The following is a 21160-nucleotide window of genomic DNA, read 5'->3' on the forward strand; positions in this document are numbered from 1 at the left end:
AAGGGTCACTGGTTCAATTCCCAGTCAGGGCACACGCCTGGGTTGCGGGCCAGGTCCCCAGTAGGGGATGCCTGAGAGGCAACCACACATTGATGTTTCTCTCCCTGTCTTTTTCCCTCCCTTCACTTCTCTCTAAAAATAAATAAACACAATCTTTAAAAAAGAAAAAAAGAAAAAGAAAAATATCTTGTAGAATGAATTATAAATTTACCTTCTGAAAACTTTATCCCAAAGATCTTTTTAAAAGGACTTCTTACATGAGGCAGTAATGCAAACTGCAATATTTCATGTGTGATAAGGCCCAGAAATCTGCATGTTAACACTTTGTTTCTCTTGTAAAGTGACATGCATGGATCACTGAGAACCACTAGGGCTATTTCCTCTCTATTACCAAAGCAATGACTTTGGATAGTTACTTAAATTTATACTCCTGAATCTTTGTATCTCTAAAATGAGACTATTCAAAATTGTCATACATAACTAAATGACATATTAATGTAATACTCAAAATTCTTATAAAGTATATTGTTGTGGCTCATGATAATGCCTTACAAGGGACTAGATTCAAACGGTACTAAAGTTTAACTTCAGAACACAAATTTACTCGCTACTTAGGGATTCCTCTTCCTTGGTGAACCACTTTTTCAGTTGATTCCGTGAAACAGCTATTACGGTTGCTACGACAAGAACAGTAAAAGCGACGTAGAAACCTAGAAGCCACCGGCTCTTTTCAGATTTCCAAAAAGGTCTTTTCATGATTAAACCTAAAAACAAAAACCATTACAGATTAGAGTAAAAAATTAAGCTGTATACTTTTACTTTGAAACCAACAAACTAATGACAGTGTCCGTAATTTTTGTGGTCATTCAAGTAACACAAAAACATAACAGAATCATAATACCTTGGACTATCTCCTACTACCTCTTATTCTAAAAGGATGAAAACCAAGTTCCAGAAAGTTGCAACATATTCTGTTACATGACAGCTACAGCAAAAACTCTCTTTATAACACTATAAGTGGGTGCAAGTGTAATTTATCAACACTTATAAATTTCAGTGATATATGAGTATAATGTGGTATGGTGTGATTGCAAAATTATCCAATGAATTTGCATTGTTACAGGTTGCATCATTACAGAATCTCACTATATTTGTGCATATTCTATTTTTCTTTAGTAGACTGTTGACTTTTTTACATTAGGGGTCTATTTTTATATATTGAGCCATTACAGCACTACTAAAATGGCACTGGCATAAAAATCAGGAGACTTAATTCCTAACCCTTATTCTGTGACTAGTTAGCACAGGGTATGGTGCCCTGAACATATTCTTTAACTCCACAAGAAGAGGGCCCTTATTTAGCTTACCGTGTATCTCTCGTGCCACATGACCACCACCTAGCATATTTAGGAGTTCCATATATATTTGCCAAATCAGTGAATGAATGACATGGTGAACAGATACAATACTGTACTCTCATCCCTCCAGGATCTCTTTAACAGCAACTGGTGAGTTTTTCTCATTTAATTTGTAAACTTCTTCAGAGTAAAATTTATCTTCAATTTCCTTCATTTCCTCTATTAACAAACACATGGTCACACAGAGTAATTGTGTATAGCTGAGATCACAGGATCAATTATGAAGGAGGGAATGTTGAAAGATAGTCTTAAAAGAGGAAAATCAATGATATCAGTAAGTGCAAATTTTAAAAGATACTCTCAGCTTCAATCATGATATTTGAAAGTTAGGGAAAAAAAGAGCAAGATTAAGAAGGCATATTTTGTTTCCATTTCTTGAGAGAAGCCTATTTGCCTTTCAATTACAAATACTTGTTTCTTCCTAAGTGGAGAGAATGTAACTTTGTTTTTGTCAAGATGAGCAGTCTGAGAACTTCACTGACAGGACGCTGGAAGACAGAGAGACACTTGCCTGCAGTGAGGGTGTCGGCCTCTCTGGACTTCTGGTTGCAGGTGGAGCTGGTCCAGCCCTTATCACACAGGCAGTGCTTCTCGGAAGTGCACACCTAGGATCATTTTAAAACGTTTAAATGATCATTCAAAAATATCCTTCCTATAGAAAGTGAAATTATCAGCTGGATTATCAATCTTTTTTATTTTTTTATCTGGTATAATTTGATTTGATTTATTTAGAGAGATCAGCCTATATATCAAATGCTTGATTTCTTGGCCTAAAGTGTGTACACACAGACAAACACATACTCACAAGACAGCTAAATATGAAGTAAGGCTCACAAGATTTGCATCAAGAAAATGTAATATCTTCAAATGTTCTCCTGAATTTTCAGTGTGCAATTTCAAAAACACATACTTAACTCGAATGAAAATGAGACGCTTCCAGTGTGTGCTGGAGGCCAGCTTCCGCCGGTTCCGGCCAGCTTCCGCCGGTTCCCAGAACTGACCGTGCACGTCTCTTCCGAGCTCCGAGTTCAGTGTCACCACGGAGTAACTTGAAGTATTTGCACTTACAAATGAGGGTCTACCCTCCCTCAGGAGTAGTGGTTAAACATTTATGAGCATAACACTGCCCTTGATCGTTATTAAGTTTTATTCTGTTTGCTTTTGTTTGTTTGATTTTTAAGCAAAGAGTTTTTGTATCACCAGAGGGCATCAGATACTTAAATAAAGCATAACATCAGGAACTGATGGTTTCTATTATTAATAAATTCATTATTAAATAATAACAACCACCTTGTGGTGCTTACTATGTAAGCCTCCATTCTGAGCACTTTATACAGGTTTACTCATTAAATCTTCACAGCAGCCCTTTGAGGTCAAGACAATTATTATTCCTGCTATACAGATGAAGAAACTAAGGTACACATATTTAACCTGCCAAAAGGCACATGGTTTGTAAGTGACAGAGCCAGGATTTAAACCCAAGCAACTGGGTTTCAGAAACTCTGCTCCTTGAGCACCGTGCTATGCCACTTCTCGAAATAATGTAAAACATTGCTCAGTTTCTAAGATCTCAATTTAAGAACAAGAATCTAATTTCTCTGTTCCATGGCTTAAATGGACAGGGAAAATACTCTGTTCAGAGTATTCAATGCTCAAGCTTCTGTCATACCACCTTCATAATGCTGTGTATGTACATGTATACTTTTACTCTGAAATATTTCACAGAAGTGACGTGGTCCTTCTTAGGAGGTACTTGGCAGTTTGTCCTAATCATAGTCCATCCCTTTCAGTCCATGGAGTGCTGTCCTAAGACTGAGGCAACCAGATCATGGAGAGGATGCCCACCTCCTGGGGAATACTGAGCACTTTCCACTACAGACAAGAAACTGTCACACACAGATATCAGAAGCCCCAGGAGAGCCAGTGAGAGAAAATAAAAACTTGCACTTCTGCGCCACCTACAGGAAAATAAAAGAAAGCCCTCTACCTATCAAAGTTCTTTTTATTTTTTTAATTTAATCTTTACTATATTTTTCTCCATTACCATTTACCATTTCCAAAGTTCTTTTTTTAAAGGAGCTTTCAGATAAATTTAATTTAAAAGATGCTTCTCGCATTAAAAAGGCAGCTTTCATCTCCACAAATGTCAAGGCAGAGAAATAATCCATCATGTACAAGGAATAACCAAGATATCAAGGGAATTCAGAAAGTAAAAAATTTTCAGAAAATAAACATAAATACATGTAAATATGTGGCTTAAATGACAGAATTCAAGATTGTTGTTCTGACAAACAACAATATCCAAGAAAACTCAAAAAGGCAACTCAACAAACTCAGAAATAAAATTGAACAAAAGGAATACTTCACCAAAGAGATTAAAATTGTATGTATAAAGAAACCAAACAGGCCCTGGCTGGTGTGGCTCAGGTATTGGAACATCATCCCATAAACCAAAAAGTCACGGGTTTGACTCCCAGTCAGGGCATATGTCTAGGTTACAGGTTCAATCCCTGGTTGGGGTACATACTAGAGGCAACCCATCAATGTTTCTCTCTCACACTGATGTTTCTCTCCCTTTCTCCCTCCCTTCTCCTCTCTCTAAAATCAATAAGCATGTCCTCAAGTGAAGATTAATAAAGAGAAAAGAAAAGAAAAATTACAGAGCCAAAGAGCTCAATAAAAGAGACAATGAATTAGCAAGCTTAGGAAACAGAAAAGACAAGATGGAGGGAAGAATTAGTGACAGAGAAAATATAAGTCTAGAAATGACTGTTGTGGAAGAAGAGAATCAAGAGTAAAAAAGAAATAGAGCTCTCTATGAGAACTATCTGACTCCATTAGAAACAGCAATATTAGAATAGTGGGTATATATACTAAGAGTTGAAAAGCAGGGTAAGGGAACAGAGAGCCTACACAAACAAATAATTGACAAAAAAACTTCCCAAACCTTTGGAAAATACTGGATTCTCATATATAAGAACCTAACAGAATACCTAATTATCTCAATCCAAAAGGGACTTCTCCAAGACACATTATTATTAAAACTATAAAAAATTAACAACAACAAAAAGAATTCTCAAGGCATCCAGGGAAAAGGAGACAATAATCAATAAATGATATCTCATTAGATTATTGTCAGATTTTTTAGCAGAAACCCTATGAGCAAGCAAAGAGAGAGATTAAATTTTCAAAGTATTGAAAGAGAGAAATCACCAGCCAAGAACAATATATCCAGCAGAGCTGGACTTTTCCAGACACCCAAAAGCTGAGGGAATTTTCCACCACAACAACTGCATTACAGGCAATACTGAGGGGTATTCTTCTATCTGAAACAAACAGACAAAAAGATGCAAAGCTATGAGCAAGATTACTAACAAGACAGGCAGAACCCGAAATTGAAACCCTCACTCAGAATAGGCTATCAAAACCTTAAATAAATATAAAAGTTAAAGAGGGTAAAACCATTTTTTAAAAAGAAAGTAGCTATCGAAACCTAGAAATAAACTCACAGCATTAAAAAAAGTGATTTGTGACAACAAAAACATAGAAAGGAAGGGGATAAAAAACTGAATTGCACAGCTGAATGGTGATAAGATGCAACTGTTAAAAAAAAGGACTACTTCGTATATTCAAGTTGCTTTTGCATAAACCTAATGGTAAACACAACAACATCTGGAACTGAACAAAGACAGCCAAAAAAAAAGGAAATGAAGGTGGGGGGGGAATGCAGAAAATAACCAGATGAAAATAACAGACAGAAACACACTTGAAAAGAAACAATAGAAACACAGAGCCACCAGAAAACAAAAAATAAATTTACTATAGGAAGTCTTCTTCTATCAATAATCACCCTAAATACAAATGGAATGAACTCACTTATTAAAAGGTATGAATCAAAAAACAAAATTCTCTATACAATGCATTCAGGAAACACATCTCAGTTGCAAAGACAAAGACAGATTCAAAGCGAAAGGGTGGAAAATAACTCTCCAAGCAGATGGCATCCGCAAAAGTACAAGTGTAGCCATACTTACATCTGACAAAATAGATGTCAGGTTTAAAAAAGTTAGCAAGAGCCGAAGATGGACATTTTATACTGACAAACGGGACACTACATCAAGAAGACATAACACTTCTCAGTATGTGTGCACCCAATAGGGGAGCACTGAAATACATAAGGCAACTACTAACAGAAATAAAGGGAGGAACTGACAAAAACACAATCAAAGTAGGGGACCTAAACATGCTATTGACAGCAATAGATAGATATCCAAACAGAAAATCAATTAAAAAATATCAGCCTTAAATGGCACATTAGCCTAAATGGACGTAATTGATATTTACAGAGCCTTTCATTCCAGAACACCAGATTATACTCTTCTCTACAGCACATAAAACATTCTCAAAGATAGGTCATATGCTGGGACACAAAACTGGCCTCAACAAATTCAAGGAGACTAAAGTCATACCAAGCATATTCTCCAAGAACAATGCTTTAAATTATAAATCAATTGCAAAAAGTGAGCAAAAAAAGATACATATTTGTGGAGATTAAGTAACATGCTATTAAAAATTATGGGGACAAAGAAGAAATAAAAGGTGAGGACAAAAGACATACAGAGACGAATGAGAATGACAGTATGACATATCAAAACTTTTGGGATGCAGAGAAAGCAGTAATAAGAGGGAAGTTTATAGGCCTAGTTCAAGAAACAAGAAAAATCCGAAGTAAACAAGCTAATATTACATCTAAAAGAAATGGAAAAAGAACAAGAGCAGCAGAAGAAAGGAAATAGAGAAATTAGAGCATAATTAAATGAAATAGAGAACAGTTCCACCCCTCTTGGCTGCATTCAGGGAAAACCCAGAGAGTTCTGATTTGGGCAACAGAAAACCAAGTACACAAAAGCCTTGCAGAAGTCCAACCTTTTGAAGAATAGGTTCCTGCATTCTTTTGGAGTAAGGTAACTGTTTGGAATACATGGGAGAGGGTAAAGTGACTTTGCCAGGGTGACCTCTCCCCAAGCATGAGGCTGAACTAGCCAGTGGAGACCTCTCCTGTGGGGGAAGGGAAAGGAATGAATGAGTCCTCGGCTAACCAGCTGTGCATCACACAGCTGGACAAACCTGTTTTTCTCCTGCAGCACCCAGAGTATTATGGCAAGACCTCTGTGACTGGGGAAGTATGATCAGAAAAGAGTCAGATAAGAAATATGAAAGGGCATTAAAGAGACACAATTTCTGCTGAATGTTTTTATTACTCCAGCAGGAAGCCTGTTCATGAGCTGCTGCAAAAACTAAAATCATGGATGCCCTCCAGCCTGACCTGTGAGTACCCCCAGTGCCCCAAGTGCTAAACCCATAAGTATCCCCACTTTGTGGCCTGCTCCTTGTACACCTGAGCTAATCAGCAAAAGCAAGCTCCAGCAGACAGATATACCCCTCAGAGAATCGAATCAGGGTAGTTAGGCAAGGAAGAAGACACAAATTTGAGTTCTAGCCACCTTCTGGAAAACAAAAGAGAGGTTTCCAGCAGCCATCTTCTAAGAACCAGAGAAGACATACTAGTTTAAGTATTCTGCTACTAGAGGGAGCTGGAAGTGTGAACGACCCAAACATAAACAAGACCAATAAAACATACCTCCCACGGAAAGACAACCAGTAAAGTTTTAAGGTGACTACTACTTCAAATGTGAAAACAGCAATGCAAAATTCCAAGAAACATGATGAATTAAGGAAACAAGTCATCATCAGAAGACAACAATACTTCAGCAACGAAACTCAAAGATGCAGAATTTAGTAATTTAGCTAATAAAAAAAGTTCAAAATGGCTCTTTTGAAGAACTTGGTGAGCTACAAAAAAAAACAGAAATACCATTCAACCCAATAGGTAAATCTTGTGGACAAAATTAAATGTTATCAAAGAGATAGAAATCATAAATAAGAACCATAAAGAAATCTAGAGGTGAAAATTTTAATTAGTGATTTTTTAAAATGTCATAAAGAACATCTACAGCAGAATAAACCAAATGGAAGACAAAATTGGTGATCTAGATGCTAGGAACAGAGTAGAACAAGAAAAAGGAACAAGAGCAATGAAAGCATCCATGACCCACAAGAAACCATCGAATACAGAGATATTAGAATCACTGGAGCTCCAGAAGGCAAACAGAGAAGAAAGGGCCAGGATGTCTATTTAAAGAAACCATAGCTAAGAACCTCCCAAGCCTGGGATGAGACTTAGACATCCAAACTCACAAAATTAATAGATCGTCCCATTTCTCCATGCAAAATGACCTCCTCAAAGATATTATGACACTCACAGAAAATAAAGATAAAGAGAAAATCCAAAAAGAGCAAGAGAAAAGTCCATTTTAATCTACAAAGCAATCCCTATAAAGGCCAGGAAAGAGTGGAAAAACATATTCAAACTATTGAATGAAAAAAGTCAAAAGGGGAAGGGTTTACAGGAACAAGTATAAAAGACACATGAGTAAAAAAAAACTAGGGGCAGGTGGAAGTGGGAGGGAGGAGGGGAGGGCTGGGTGGGTGGGCTGGGATGGGAGTAAAAGATAGAAAATTATATTTCTACAACAATTGAAATAAAATTGAAAAGAAAAAAGTCAGTCAAGAATACTTTATCCAACAAACTTATCCTTCAGAAGTGAAGGAGAAAAAACAACTTTCCCAGACAAACTAAAAGAGGGAGAACATCCCCACTAGACCTGCCTTACAAGGAATTCTTCTGCTGAAAGGAGTCCTTCTGTCTGAAATGAAAAGACAATAATCAGTAGCATGAAAACCTACAAAAATATGTGACACACTGGTAAAACTATATACACAGATTTTTAAAACTCTAAATCTGTGACGCAATTGTGAATCAACCACTTAGCATTAGTAGACAGGCTAAGGAAAAAGATTATTAAAAACTAATTATAGCTACTATAATTTGCTAAGGAATGTACAAAAAGAGGTAAACTGTGGCATAAAAGGGGTATTAAATGGTTAGAGCTTTTGTGTGAAATTGAAGTTCAGTTGCAATTAGCTTAGCATGGACTATTTTATCTATAAAATGTTTTATGTAAACTCATGATAACTGCAAAACAAAAAGCTATAGTAGATTCACAAAAGCTAAACAAAGAGGAATCAAAGTCTACCACCACAGAGAATTACCAACTCACAAAGGCAGGGAGAAAAAAACAGGGCAAAGAACAGGGGACTAAAAAACAGCCAGAAAGCAATTAAAGATATGGCATTAATAAGTTCTTACATATCAACAACTACTGTAAATGCTAATGATATTAATGAACCAATCAAAACACAGAAGGGATGGATAAAAAAGCAGAACCCAACTTAGTTCTTCCTGCAAGAGACTGGCTTCAGTTTTAAAAACACACACAGGCTCAAAATTGAGATTATAAAATATTCCATGAAAGTAGAAACCAAAAGAAAGACAGGGTAGCTATTCTGATATGAGATAAAATAGCCTTTAAACCAAAAATAATAATAAGACAAAAAGAAAATTATTATATAATGATAAAGGGGTCAACTCCTCAAGAAGATACAACAATCATAATATACACACCCAGTTCTGGAGCACCTGATGTATTAAGCAAATAGTAACAGAACTGAAGAAGTTGACAGCAACACAATAAAAGTGGGACACATCAGTTCACCACTTTCAATAATGGGTGGACAATCCAGACAGAAAATGATGAGGAAATGCTGGATATGAACCACACTTTAAGTCCATTGGACATAGTAGATCTATATAGAACATGTCATCAAACATTAGTGGAAAGTACATCTCAAGTTCATATGGAACATTACCAATGATAGGTCATATCATAGGCCACAAAAGTAATGTTAGCAAACTTAAGGAGATTAAAAACATATTGAGTATCTATTTGGCCCAAATGATATGAAATGACAAATCAACTAGAGGAAAGCTAAAAAATTCACAAACATGTAGATATCAAACAACACACTCTGAACTACCAATGGGTCAAAGAAGAAATTATATGGAAAATAAAAAACATCTAAAACACGTGACAAAGAAAACAGCACAGGCAAAAATACTGGGATGCTGCAGAAGCAGCTCTTAGAGGTGATTTACACCGATAAATGCACTTGTAAAGAAAACAGATCATTTCAAATAAGCCATCTAACTCTACACCTAATGGAACTAGAAAAAGAAAAATAAGCCCAAAGTTAGGTAAAGAAAGGCAATCACAAAGATCATAGTGAAATAAATAAGGACCAAAAAAAACCACAAAGATCAATGACTAAGAGAAAGTTTTTTGTAAAGATAAATAAATTGATAAATCTTCAGGTAGACTAAGAAAAAAATAAAAAGTAATATCACCAAGATGACAACGTAGATTGTTCCCAAAGTCACTCCCTCTGAGAAGAAAAACTAACAGCTACTCACGGACAAGACGCTGCTGGGAGAATCCCAGAACATGGGGGTGAGATTAACACTGACCCCCGCACCACGAGGACGGAGACAGACCGTGTTGCCCCTCCCCCAGGCCCGCACGCCACCAGAGAAGTCTTCCCCGAGCCTACCATTCCTCCAACAGGAAAAGATTGCTCCGCGTGAACATCCAGACCTTCCAGCATTGCGAGTCGCTTCTTGGGAGTGTCTACTCTGACTCTGCTCACAGAGATCATGCGAGAATTGGTGAGGCTTGCCCACTGGGGCTCTGATTTGAGGGAGGGGGCAGGAGGGGGTTGCAACAACCAAGATCTTGTCCACGTTCCTACCTACAGCGCCCGGGGTAGTAGTCCCAACCAGCGGCTTTGTTCATCTGCAGAGCCAAGACCGTGGTGCAGTAGGACCAGGGCACCTGACAGGGTACAGGTCTGCCTGGTTTGGGACCTCAGACAGCGAGCCTTGCCTCCTCTGGAGCCTGGTGTTCCCTCACACGAACAGGGAAGCTGAGTAATAGCCCCGTCCACTGCTGAGTGTAGTTCCCAGCCCTACACAACAGAAATCCTGGCCAATTTAGTTCTATAAAATGGTCTATCTACCTCCGGCTACAAACTTAGTAGCCCAATGAAGCTCCATATGGAAACCAGATGCAGCAGGGCCTAGCTGTTGGGAAAAGTCATCAAAAAGACATGACGGTTGGTCTGACCCACGGCTGTATGTACCCGGGGAATTTGAGACTCTAACTCTCCATGGAGCTTGCAACAGGTGCTCCGCTTGCTTTTTGGGCTAGAAGCTACTCCAGGATACAATCTTGAGACAGAGATGTGGTGAAGAGACTACCTGAACCAGGTATGTGACTAAACCCAGATCAGACCCCTGTATATGTGACTGAACCCACTTAGGGCCTCTCTATTCACTTCTAGAAATCTCGTGGACTGGTGTAGAAACTTCTTGTCCCGCAGCTGCCCAGGACAAGCCCGTAAGCTGTTGGGTAGACCTGCTGCCTACCCGTCTGCAGTGGTCCGCTCTCTTCTTCGCATGGCCCTGCCTTCCACACGTGGAAACCAGTTTCAGGTTATACTCAGAAAGCTCCGGAAGAGGCTGCAACCCACCACTAGCATGCAGTAGAAACCAAATAAATGCTGAATAAATTAATGAGGGATCCTAAAAGCTGAAAAATGTCCCAGATAAATGTGATTTGGGGAAACACCAATTACGTGCTTACTTACTCCATGTCCACTGCACTTTGCTGAACAATTATGGAACGCACTCTTAAGTATCCTCGATTCTACACATTCACGATTGACACAAACCTAATGGAAAAAAATTCCTAGTCAGAGAAATTCAGCTACCTTAACATTACAATCTGTAGTTTTGTAACATAAAACCATAACCATTCAATGCAATAAATGTCCATTTAAGTACTGCTCTTTCTGTAGCCCACAAATTTTTAAGTTGTATTTTCATTTAATGAAAAATATTTTTCAGTTTGTGGGGTACATGTGTTATTCAGGATGTGTTCTTGAGATTTTTCAGGTATGTCTGCTGTAAACTACAAGCCGTGGGTGCTAATGGTATGTCACTGTATGCCCGTCAACTGTAACAACACTACCGAGAGTGTTTTATCACACAGGACTTACAATATTATTAAAGATTACCTGGTAAAATTTGTTTCCATACATTATCACTGAGAAGAGCTATCCACGTTATAGAAAAGACTCTATTCTTACTAAATTACCAATTGAATAATATCAAATCATCTGTTGACTTGTTTTACTTTTTAATTGTTTGGGCTCCATGGCCTAAATCTATCTCCTGAGCTCCCAGGCACACCCTTCCCTCCCAGAGGCCTTTGTGACTCCGAGGCAGGAAGAGGAAGCCAGGCAAAGACCTGGTCAGGGATGAAATGAGACTTTGAAGTAAATTTATTTTCTCCAGATTTATGTCAGCCTCAGAAACCATGAATTGTAATAACAGTGAATAATAATAGCCAACCTGTACTTAACTTTTACTACATGCTAGACATTGGGCTAACCACTGTATACTGTTATATCATTTAATCTTCTCAATAACCCCCAGAGTAAATGCTATTATTGCCCCCACTTTACCTATAGGCATGGGTTCTCAGACTGGTTAGGTAACTAGCAAACTGTAAAAACACAGCAGGTGAAAATTTGATTTTATGCAGCCTGACCTGACTTGTGTTCCTATCAACTGGGCCACAAAGAGACACGTATTAACCAGTGGGATTTCTTCTCCAGCCCCCCAAGAAGAAAAGTAAATTTTCACGCTGTACACTATCTGCAGTCTGTTACTGAGCTCTCTCCCCTCCTTGCTCCAGTCCCAGAACACGGTAGTGCTTCCTTGCTCACAACATTGAAATTTTGAAAAGGGTCAAACAGTCACGTCTCCCTCCAAATATCTGGAGTTTAGTTTTAGCTTATTTGTGTCCTCTTTATCGAAATATGTATGGTTATAGAGCACTGCAAATGAATTTAAATTTGACACTGAAATAAAAATGTGTACTAAAGAAATGAATAAAATTAGATCTAGAAATGAATGTTCATTTACTTACCCTCTCATTATCACATTGAGAGCCATCCTTGATCACCATTGGGTCTGTAAGCAAGCCGTGCAGACTGTAGTCCAAGGTTATGCATATGACGTTGCGTACATAAGCGTAGAGCACAGCGACATTGTCTTGATAGAAAGGAGTTCGAGTAGGGTAGGTACAAATTAACCTTCCACATATGAGATTCCTGCCAACATAATAAAGTTATGATTGTCATACATTAGGCATTTATTAGAAATGCTTCAGATTTGTTTTCTTTGACAAAAAAAAAATTAAAAATGGTTCATCATTTATGGCAATGTATCTGGGGAAATGTAACACTGTAACATTTAAAGTAAAAAGTAAAAAAGTATAAAACCATTGATATGAGATTATCTTTCAATGCTACTAATTGTCTTTTATTCACTGTGAAGATTTATGTACTTGTTATCAAATAATCCATTCCCTCAAGCATGTTATATGATATAAAAATAAGCAAACTGTGATCTCTACCTTGAAGACCCTTATAGTTTCACACTGAATGTGATGTGTTATTGAGTTGTACACATGAAAGCTGTATGGTTTTGTGAGCCAATGCCACCCAATAAATTCAACTTAAAAAGTGTAATTGTTTTAAAAAGTGCTACAAATGAAATAAACAAATTCTTACAGATTTTTAAGATGAGGACACTTTCTAATTTAGCAGGCAGGGAAAACTTGAAACAGAACACACCATCTGAGTCAAAACTTACAAATAGTAGGATTTCAACAGTCAGAATAAGTCATTTCTAAACAAAAGTAACAGCATGAGCAAATCAAGGAAGCACCAAATACATGTTATGTTTACCTGTCTACAAATTCCACAAGTACAAGGGCCCTAGATGAGTTGCTAACTAGTATTGAGCCCAGTGTCCAGCACATACTAAGTTCTTAATAAAGATTAAAATGAATTCATGACCAATATATCAAAGAGCTGGCCCTTCAGATGCTAGGAAAAACCAACTTAATTTTATACACTAGGTGGTCTTCAGCTTGGGCAAGCAACCAAATGGGTGCACAAGAAAAGTACCCTTAATATTTGCATAGCCTACCTCCATTGGCAGAAAAGATACTGGCCTCTCTGCTTACCACAGTTCCCAAACCTATCAATTTGAGATTGTATTTCTTCATAGCAGGCAAATGGAGCATTTGATGAACCTGTCAAAGTTTAAAATATATTTGGATTAAAACTCCCTTTCTTTTTCATCTCCTTCATTTCCTTTTCCTTTTTCTCTATTATTATCTAATTCAAAAAATTTTCCTAATGAGGTTGTAGAAGAAGAGAAAGAATTAAAGTGAAAGGCAGTGATTGTGGTTATGCCTCCTTTTGCTTCATTTTCTGTTATTTCCATGACAAAAGCTATGAGGTGAGAGAAGTCACAGAAGTCTAGACCATGAGAGAGGGTTCTGTGAGAGTAGGCCATAGAAAGATAACACAAGAAAATTACACTTGTTCTCCTAGGTTCTGAGTGGGACCTCATAAAAAAGTCCAGGTCTATAATGAAATTTCATTGAAGAAACATTGTTTCATCAAGAAGCCTAAAATAAAAGGACCAAAATTGCCAACCTATATATTTAACTGTTTTCCTTCATTACTTTGTTACTTTTATTACCACTTTGCAAAAAATACTAAAATCTTGGCAACTTACAATACCCCTGTGTAATGTCACAGTTCCTGGAAGTCATGAAAAACAAGTCAATATACAAAAATTAATTGTATTTCCACACACAAACAACAGTTGGAAAACTATGTTTCAAAAAACAATAGTTTTTGTAATAGCACCAAACCCAAAACCTTGTTGAAGATAATGCAAAAAAAAAAAAAAGATGTGAAAACCATGCTCACTATGAACTGCAAAACACTGCTGGAAGAGGGTGCGTCCCAGTGAGGGCAAGTGCTGCTCTACCCCTGCGGGGAAACCCAGCTGGCACTGTGCCTGGCCCGTCTGGCAGGGCACTGTGCTCTAACACCGTGCTACGTGCATTCGCTCAGACCAGACGTGTCAAGAACCATATGATTTCACCCCTATGTGGGTTGTAAAATGGAAAGGAACAAAAATTCACAGACACAGACGACAGTATGGAGGTTATCAGAGGGGAGATCGGGGGGCACAGTAAAGGGTAAAGAGGGTCAAACATGGTGACAGAAAAATATTTGACTTTGGGTGGTGGGCTCACAATGCAATATACAGATGATGTACTACAGAATTGTATGCTTGAAACCTACATAATTTTATTAACCAATGTCACTCTAATAAATTTGATTTAAAAAGACAAAAGTATTTATGGTCACATAACTCTGTAAAGGGGCAACTTTTATGATATATGAATTATATCTAAAAATATTAATAAAAAAATTAGCCCTGGCCCGGTGGCTCAGTTGGTTGGAGCACTGTCCCATAAACCAAAAGATTGTAGGTGTTACCCCTGTCAGGGCACATAGTTGAGTTGTGGGTTCAAACCCTGGTTGGGGTGTATACAGGAGGCAACTTATCAATGTTTCTCTCTCACATCGATGTTTCTCTCTCTCTCTCCCCTCCTCACCTCTCAAAAGAAAAAAAAATCAATAAACATATCCTTGGGTGAGGGATAAAGGGAATGAATGAGTGAATGAATGAGCCAAATTCATAGAAATGGAGAGTGATAGTTCCCGTGGGATGGGAGGTGGGAGAAAAAGGGAGATGTCAGTCAAAGGGCACACACTTCCAGTTATAAGATAAATAAGTTCTGCGAGTCTAATGTACAGCATGACACCTCCTATGTACTTGAAATTATATACCTGAAAGCATATTACATACTTAAAGGTTACTAGGAGAGTAAATTTTGAATGTTCTCACCACCCAAAAAAAGAAGTGGTAATTATGTGACATGATTCAAGTATTAGCTCATGTTACGGTGCTAATCACTTTGCAACATATTAGTATCAAATCAACATGCTGTACACCTTAAACTTATACATTGTATAAGCTGGGGATAGGGAAGACTTAAATGTGAGACCAGAAACTATAAAACTCCTAGGATAAAACATAAGAAAAAAGCTTTTGGACATTGGCCCAGGCAATAATTTGTTTGCACATGACACAAACACCCAGGCAGCAAAAGCTAAAATAGACAAGTGGGGGCTGCATTAAACTAAGAAACTGCTCAGGAAAGGAAACAATCAACACAGTGAAAAGGAAACAGAACAAGAGAAAATATTTGCCAATTAATATCTGATAGGGGTTAATCTCCAAAGTATATGTTACAATTCAATAACAAATACAAATAATGGGATTTTACAATAGCAAAGACTTAGAGACATTTCTCAAAGGAAGACATTAAAGTGATCATCAGACATATGAAAAGATGTGCTCAACATCACTAATCAGGGAAATGCAAATCAAAACCACAGCTCCTATCTTTTAGGATAACTATTATTGAAAAGACAAACGGTAAGTGTTAGCAAGAATGTGGAGAAAAGGGAACTTCTGTACACTGTTGACGGGAGTAAAACTGGTATAGCTGTTATGGATAGCAGCAAACAGACTCCTCACAAATTAAAAATAAACTACCTTATAACCCCGCAATCATGTATATATTCATTCTATGAGGCCAGGATTACATTATAAGACCAGTATTACATTCTATGAGACCAGTATTTTATATACAATGGATATATATATATGGATATATATATAAAATGGATATATATATAGTATACACTGGCATATATATGCCAATATTTTTATATATAAATATATAATATATATTTATAAATTATAAATAGAAAATATATTTCTATAAAAAGCATAATATAAATATATAAAATATGTGTTTGTATAATATATTACATCTTTGTATAACATATGTAATATTTTATATATTATATATAATATAATTATATGTGCAAGTGCTTATATATAAGGGATATATATATAATAGATCTGTTAAGTAGTCTCATTGTGGCAACTATTTCACAATGTATATGACATCAAAACATCAAGTCATATGCCATAAATATATGCATTTTAGCTGTCAATTATATCTCAATCAAGTTTAAAAAATAAAAATATATAAGGTAAACAAAATAAAAAATTTAAATTTATATATTTATATACAACATAAATATGTGGAATACAAATCATATATAATTGATCATTGTCTTGATAATGTTAATAAAATATTGAAGACCAACAACTCAGATGCTACAAAGCAGCAGTACCTCTTCCAAAGATGGACTGACAGCGTGCATCAAGGTCATGGCAATCTCCCGCATAACAAATGTACTTTGTCTTACATGAACGCCCATTGAGTATAGTCACATCAGGAACACAATCTCCTGAGCTTCCATTGCAAGATTCAGGAAGATCACAGTCGGGATGCACAGCCGGCCTACACACCAAACCTGCTTTAGCAATCTAGTAGAAATTAAAATATAAAAAATAAAGCACTATATATAAGACTGCTCTGTTTATCAATATTTATTTCAAAATTGTGTTAATTTTATTCAGAGGTTGATAATGTATCCATTAATGTCTCTTAATATCTTCTATATAAAATACAATGCTAATCATATTGGAAAACATGAGTGTCCTTAACTGAAACAGGAGACAAAACACCCACACGAGGAAAAGTGTAACACAAACATGGTGTGACAAGAGCCAAGGTTTTGTCTGTGTTCTGGTGCAAGGAAGGAAAATCACTTTTAGCTTGTGATAGTTACTCCTTTCGGGTGAGAATGGTGTAATTTACACAATTTCCAAATAAAATATAATTATTCAAATCACAGCCTGTAAATATGAAATATCTGTAATTACAATCTTTCCCCTGAATTACCCCATAGTTAGTTAACACTTCCACATATAGAATTCTAAAAACTTATATAAAGAATCTTAAACAAGCATCTATCTCATATTCCTTAATCGATGGTTTCCAGACGACACTAAGAAGATCAGCGATAAGGATGTAACCACATGGTAAGATTCTAGAGAAAAAGAACATAAAACTGTGTTAGTGAAGGACAGTCAAGGACAGAGAACCCGTGGGAGGTAGTTCAACAGAGAGATTCTCATACAATGAATTTGTTACAAACATATTTAAAAAACTGAAAAGGAAAACAGGGGACAGGAGTCAACAGCTTTTTCATATAATCTAAAATTTGACCTTTAAGACAAATTACCTTTGAATACTAAGTTTATAGTTTAAATTGTGTGCTATATAACATTTGGAACTGTTAGTTCTAGTTAGTTTCATCATTTATACATTTATGGGAAACTGCTCTGTCTTCCAATAAACCTGCAAACACCTATCACCACCAGGAACATTTTTATTTGTAAACTGTAAATGTTGGAAAAAGTGAATGAAAATAATCCCTTTTAACGGAGATTTTCTACATTGGAGAATTCTGTAATAGCTCTCAATCAAGGCTTGAAAACAACAGCATTGGGTCAGGGAGAATAATGGCATTAGAAGAAGGCCTCAACATCCGACTGAAGTTCACAAAATTAGAAACCTGATTTGGAATCTAGTGTCTTTTTTTTATTTGAAAGGTCACTTGTTTGACTTGCAGCTATAGGTCTAAGTGCTGTGGAGAATCTCAGACATGATCCGGTATGTACTTGGGTGGTGGTAATAAATTCAAGTCTTACTTTACAGTTTTGGCAGCAGGACCCTCTATCACATTCTGATCCTTGTTTCAGCACACAGGTCTGGGGATCGCAACAGCTGGCGGGTCCGCATTGCTACGCATGAGTGGAATGCAAATAAAGATATGTTAGAACATAATAAAAACTTTGGTAAGAGCTATATTTACTGTGCTTTTGAGTTTGGGGAAAGAATATGAATGCTTTCAGCATTTATAGATTTTTGCTTCTCTAAACAATCAAAATACTAAGGTACTTCAGGTCAAAACAGAGTAACTGGAACCCCACTAACTCTAATCAACTAGAATACTGGGCAAAACACATGCAACAACTTTTTCCAGAAACTGGATAACTGTAACAGAGAGACTGTTGGTTACCAGTGCCTGAAGGATGGGAGAAAAGGGAAGAAATTGATTTTAAAAATACAAACTTTCACTTATAAAATGAATGATTTCTGAGAAACTAATGTACAGCATGATGCCTCCAGTTAACTATAATGGATTACATACTTGAAATTTCATAAGAGGACAGAAGAAGTATTCTCACTATACACAAAAAGAAATAACTGTGAAGTGATGAACATGTTAGATTGTAGCAATCATTTCACAATGAATGCATATAGCAAAACACCACCCTGTACATCTTAAACATATATACCATTGCTGTTTGTCCAGTATACCGCAATAAATCTGGGAGGAGGGGGTATGTAAAGTTTAAGCCCACTGCAAAGTTAAAGACAACAGTCCCTAAAGTTTCCCTCACTTTTACACCAATGATCAGTTCAGTGGAGTTTGATAATTTACCAGAAGAACTCACAGCTCCCACTAAAAGCTGGTATACGCAACAGTTGTGGTCTATTGCATGAAAAGGATACAAATTAAAATCAGCCAAGAGGAAAAGCACTTAGGACAAAACCCAGAGAAGCACTAAACTTAAAGCTCCTACTACCTTCATCCCATAGAATCACAGACACACTGCATTCCAAGCACTGAAGTGTAGTTTGAGGTCAGTATTATCCTAATACCAAACCTAGTCAAGACATTACAAAAGAAAAGAACATAACAATATTTCTCATAAACATGGATGCAAAAATATTCAATAAAAATTTAGAAAATCAAATCAAACAATGTATAAAAAATATTCACTGCAACCAAGTGGGATTTATCACAAGTATGCAAGACTGGTTCATCAATCGAAGATAAATTAGTATAATCCATCATATTGACAGGCTGAAGAAAAAAATCATATGATCATAACAACTGCTATATTGAATAGAATAAGAATCTAACAAAATCCAAGTCTCACTAATGCAAAATGTTGGCAACATGGGAATAAAGGGAATCTTTCTCAATCTGATAACAACCAACTAAAACAAAGTCTACAGCTGACATCACACTTACAGGGAGATACACTTTCCCCTTGCGATAGGGAACAAGACAAAGATGCTCCCTCTCACCACCGCTGTCAAAATCTTAATGCAATTATACAAGAAAATAAAACTTTAAAAAATACATGTTAGATAGAAGTAAAACTGTTTTGTCCATAGATTACATGGTTGTCTATGTAAAGAAACTTACAAATAATTAGTCAAACAATTACAGCAACAACAAAAAAATTCCTGTAGCTAGTAAGTAATTATATCAAGATTTCTAGATACCAAGTTAGTATGCAAAATTCAACTATTTTCCTATATAGCAACAATAGAAAAAGTGGGAATTCAACATAAAAAAAACAATTCCACTTGCATTACTACCAAAAACAATGAAATTTGGGGGAATAATTCTAACAAAATTTTGCAAGATCTATATGAGAAAAACTACATCACTCTCATGAAAGAAATAAAAGAAGGTATAAATAAATAGAGAGCTATTCCATGTTCCTGGACAGAAAAACTCAGTATTATTAGGTTGTCAGTTCTTCCCAACCTGATCTAGAGAACTGATGTAATTCCAATAAAAACTCCAGCAAGCTGACAAACTGACTCTCAAGTTCATCTAAAAAGGCAAAAGACCTGCAATAGTCAATATAACACACATGAAGAAAAAGGAGAAAAAGGAAGAGGAAGAGGAAAACGGAGGGAGTGACAATACCCAATTTCAAAACTTCCTATAAACTGAAATAATGAATGGATGGTATTCCAAAAGGACAGACAAAGAGATCATTATGGATGGAGGGTGACCAGACTCAGACACAGAGGACAGACTGACAGCTCTCAGAGGGGCAGGGAGATGGGTGAAAAAGGCAAAAGGATTAAGAAAAACAAACAAACAAACAAAAAACACAGGCACAGAAAACAGTATGGCGATTACCAGAGGGAAAGGGGAGTGGGGGAAGGTGGCGGAGGGCAAAAGGTGGGTAAATGGGGATGGAAGGTGACTAGGCTCTGGGTGCTGAAAACAATACAATATACAGATGACATATTATAGAACTGTACATTTGAAACATATAATTTTGTTGATCCATGTACTCCAATAATAAGTTTAAAAAAAGAAGAAGACCTAAATTTAGTACCATGTGTACAGACTGGCAGACTCAATATTGGTATGGACACAATACAATTTCAATCAAAGTCGCTACATTCATGTGCAGATTCTCTAATTTATATGGAAATCCAAGGGTCCTAGAAGAGTAAAACCATCTTGGAAAACACAAAAAAATAACTCGTTTCAAGGCTTACTATAAAAGTATATTAATTAATAAAGCACAGAATTGGCATAAGAACAGACATAAATCAAAAGAAAAATATCCAGGGATAGACATACAAGTGTGGTAATTTATTTTCATAAGGATGTTAAGGTAAAATAATGGTGAAAAGATAGTCATTTTAATAAATACTGCTAGAAAAAAGTCATATTCTTAGGGAGGATAATGAATGTCAAGCCAAATCTCTCAACAAACACAAAACAAACTCAAATGGAAGACAGACTAAATTTAAAAGTTTTAATTGTATAACTTCTGGCAGAAAACATAGAAGAAAATATTCATCACCTTGGGTAAGTAAAGATTTATCAGGACAGAAAAACTGTGACAATACCAGAAAAATGATTAATTGGACCTTATGAAAACAAAGAATGCCTGCTATACAGAGACTTTAAGA

The 21160-nt window shown here is 36.5% G+C and overlaps 1 protein-coding gene across 1 annotated transcript in view; it reads right to left on the reverse strand.

Moving 5' to 3' along the window:
• Window positions 1–21160, reverse strand: part of ADAM32 (ADAM metallopeptidase domain 32) — a 109484-nt gene that overhangs the window by 23527 nt on the left and 64797 nt on the right. Inside the window, exons 14-20 of the mRNA XM_045821800.1 lie at window positions 18070–18162; window positions 16644–16839; window positions 13495–13600; window positions 12428–12611; window positions 11082–11165; window positions 1930–2023; window positions 605–764 (exon numbers count right to left, since the gene is read on the reverse strand). Of these exons, the coding sequence (XP_045677756.1) occupies window positions 605–764; window positions 1930–2023; window positions 11082–11165; window positions 12428–12611; window positions 13495–13600; window positions 16644–16839; window positions 18070–18162 (917 nt within the window). The remainder of the gene's footprint in view (window positions 1–604; window positions 765–1929; window positions 2024–11081; window positions 11166–12427; window positions 12612–13494; window positions 13601–16643; window positions 16840–18069; window positions 18163–21160) is intronic.

Source organism: Phyllostomus hastatus, unplaced genomic scaffold (genome assembly GCF_019186645.2).
Source record: "Phyllostomus hastatus isolate PE091 unplaced genomic scaffold, TTU_PhHast_1.1 phas_scaffold_46, whole genome shotgun sequence".
NCBI classification, from domain to species: Eukaryota; Metazoa; Chordata; class Mammalia; order Chiroptera; family Phyllostomidae; genus Phyllostomus; species Phyllostomus hastatus.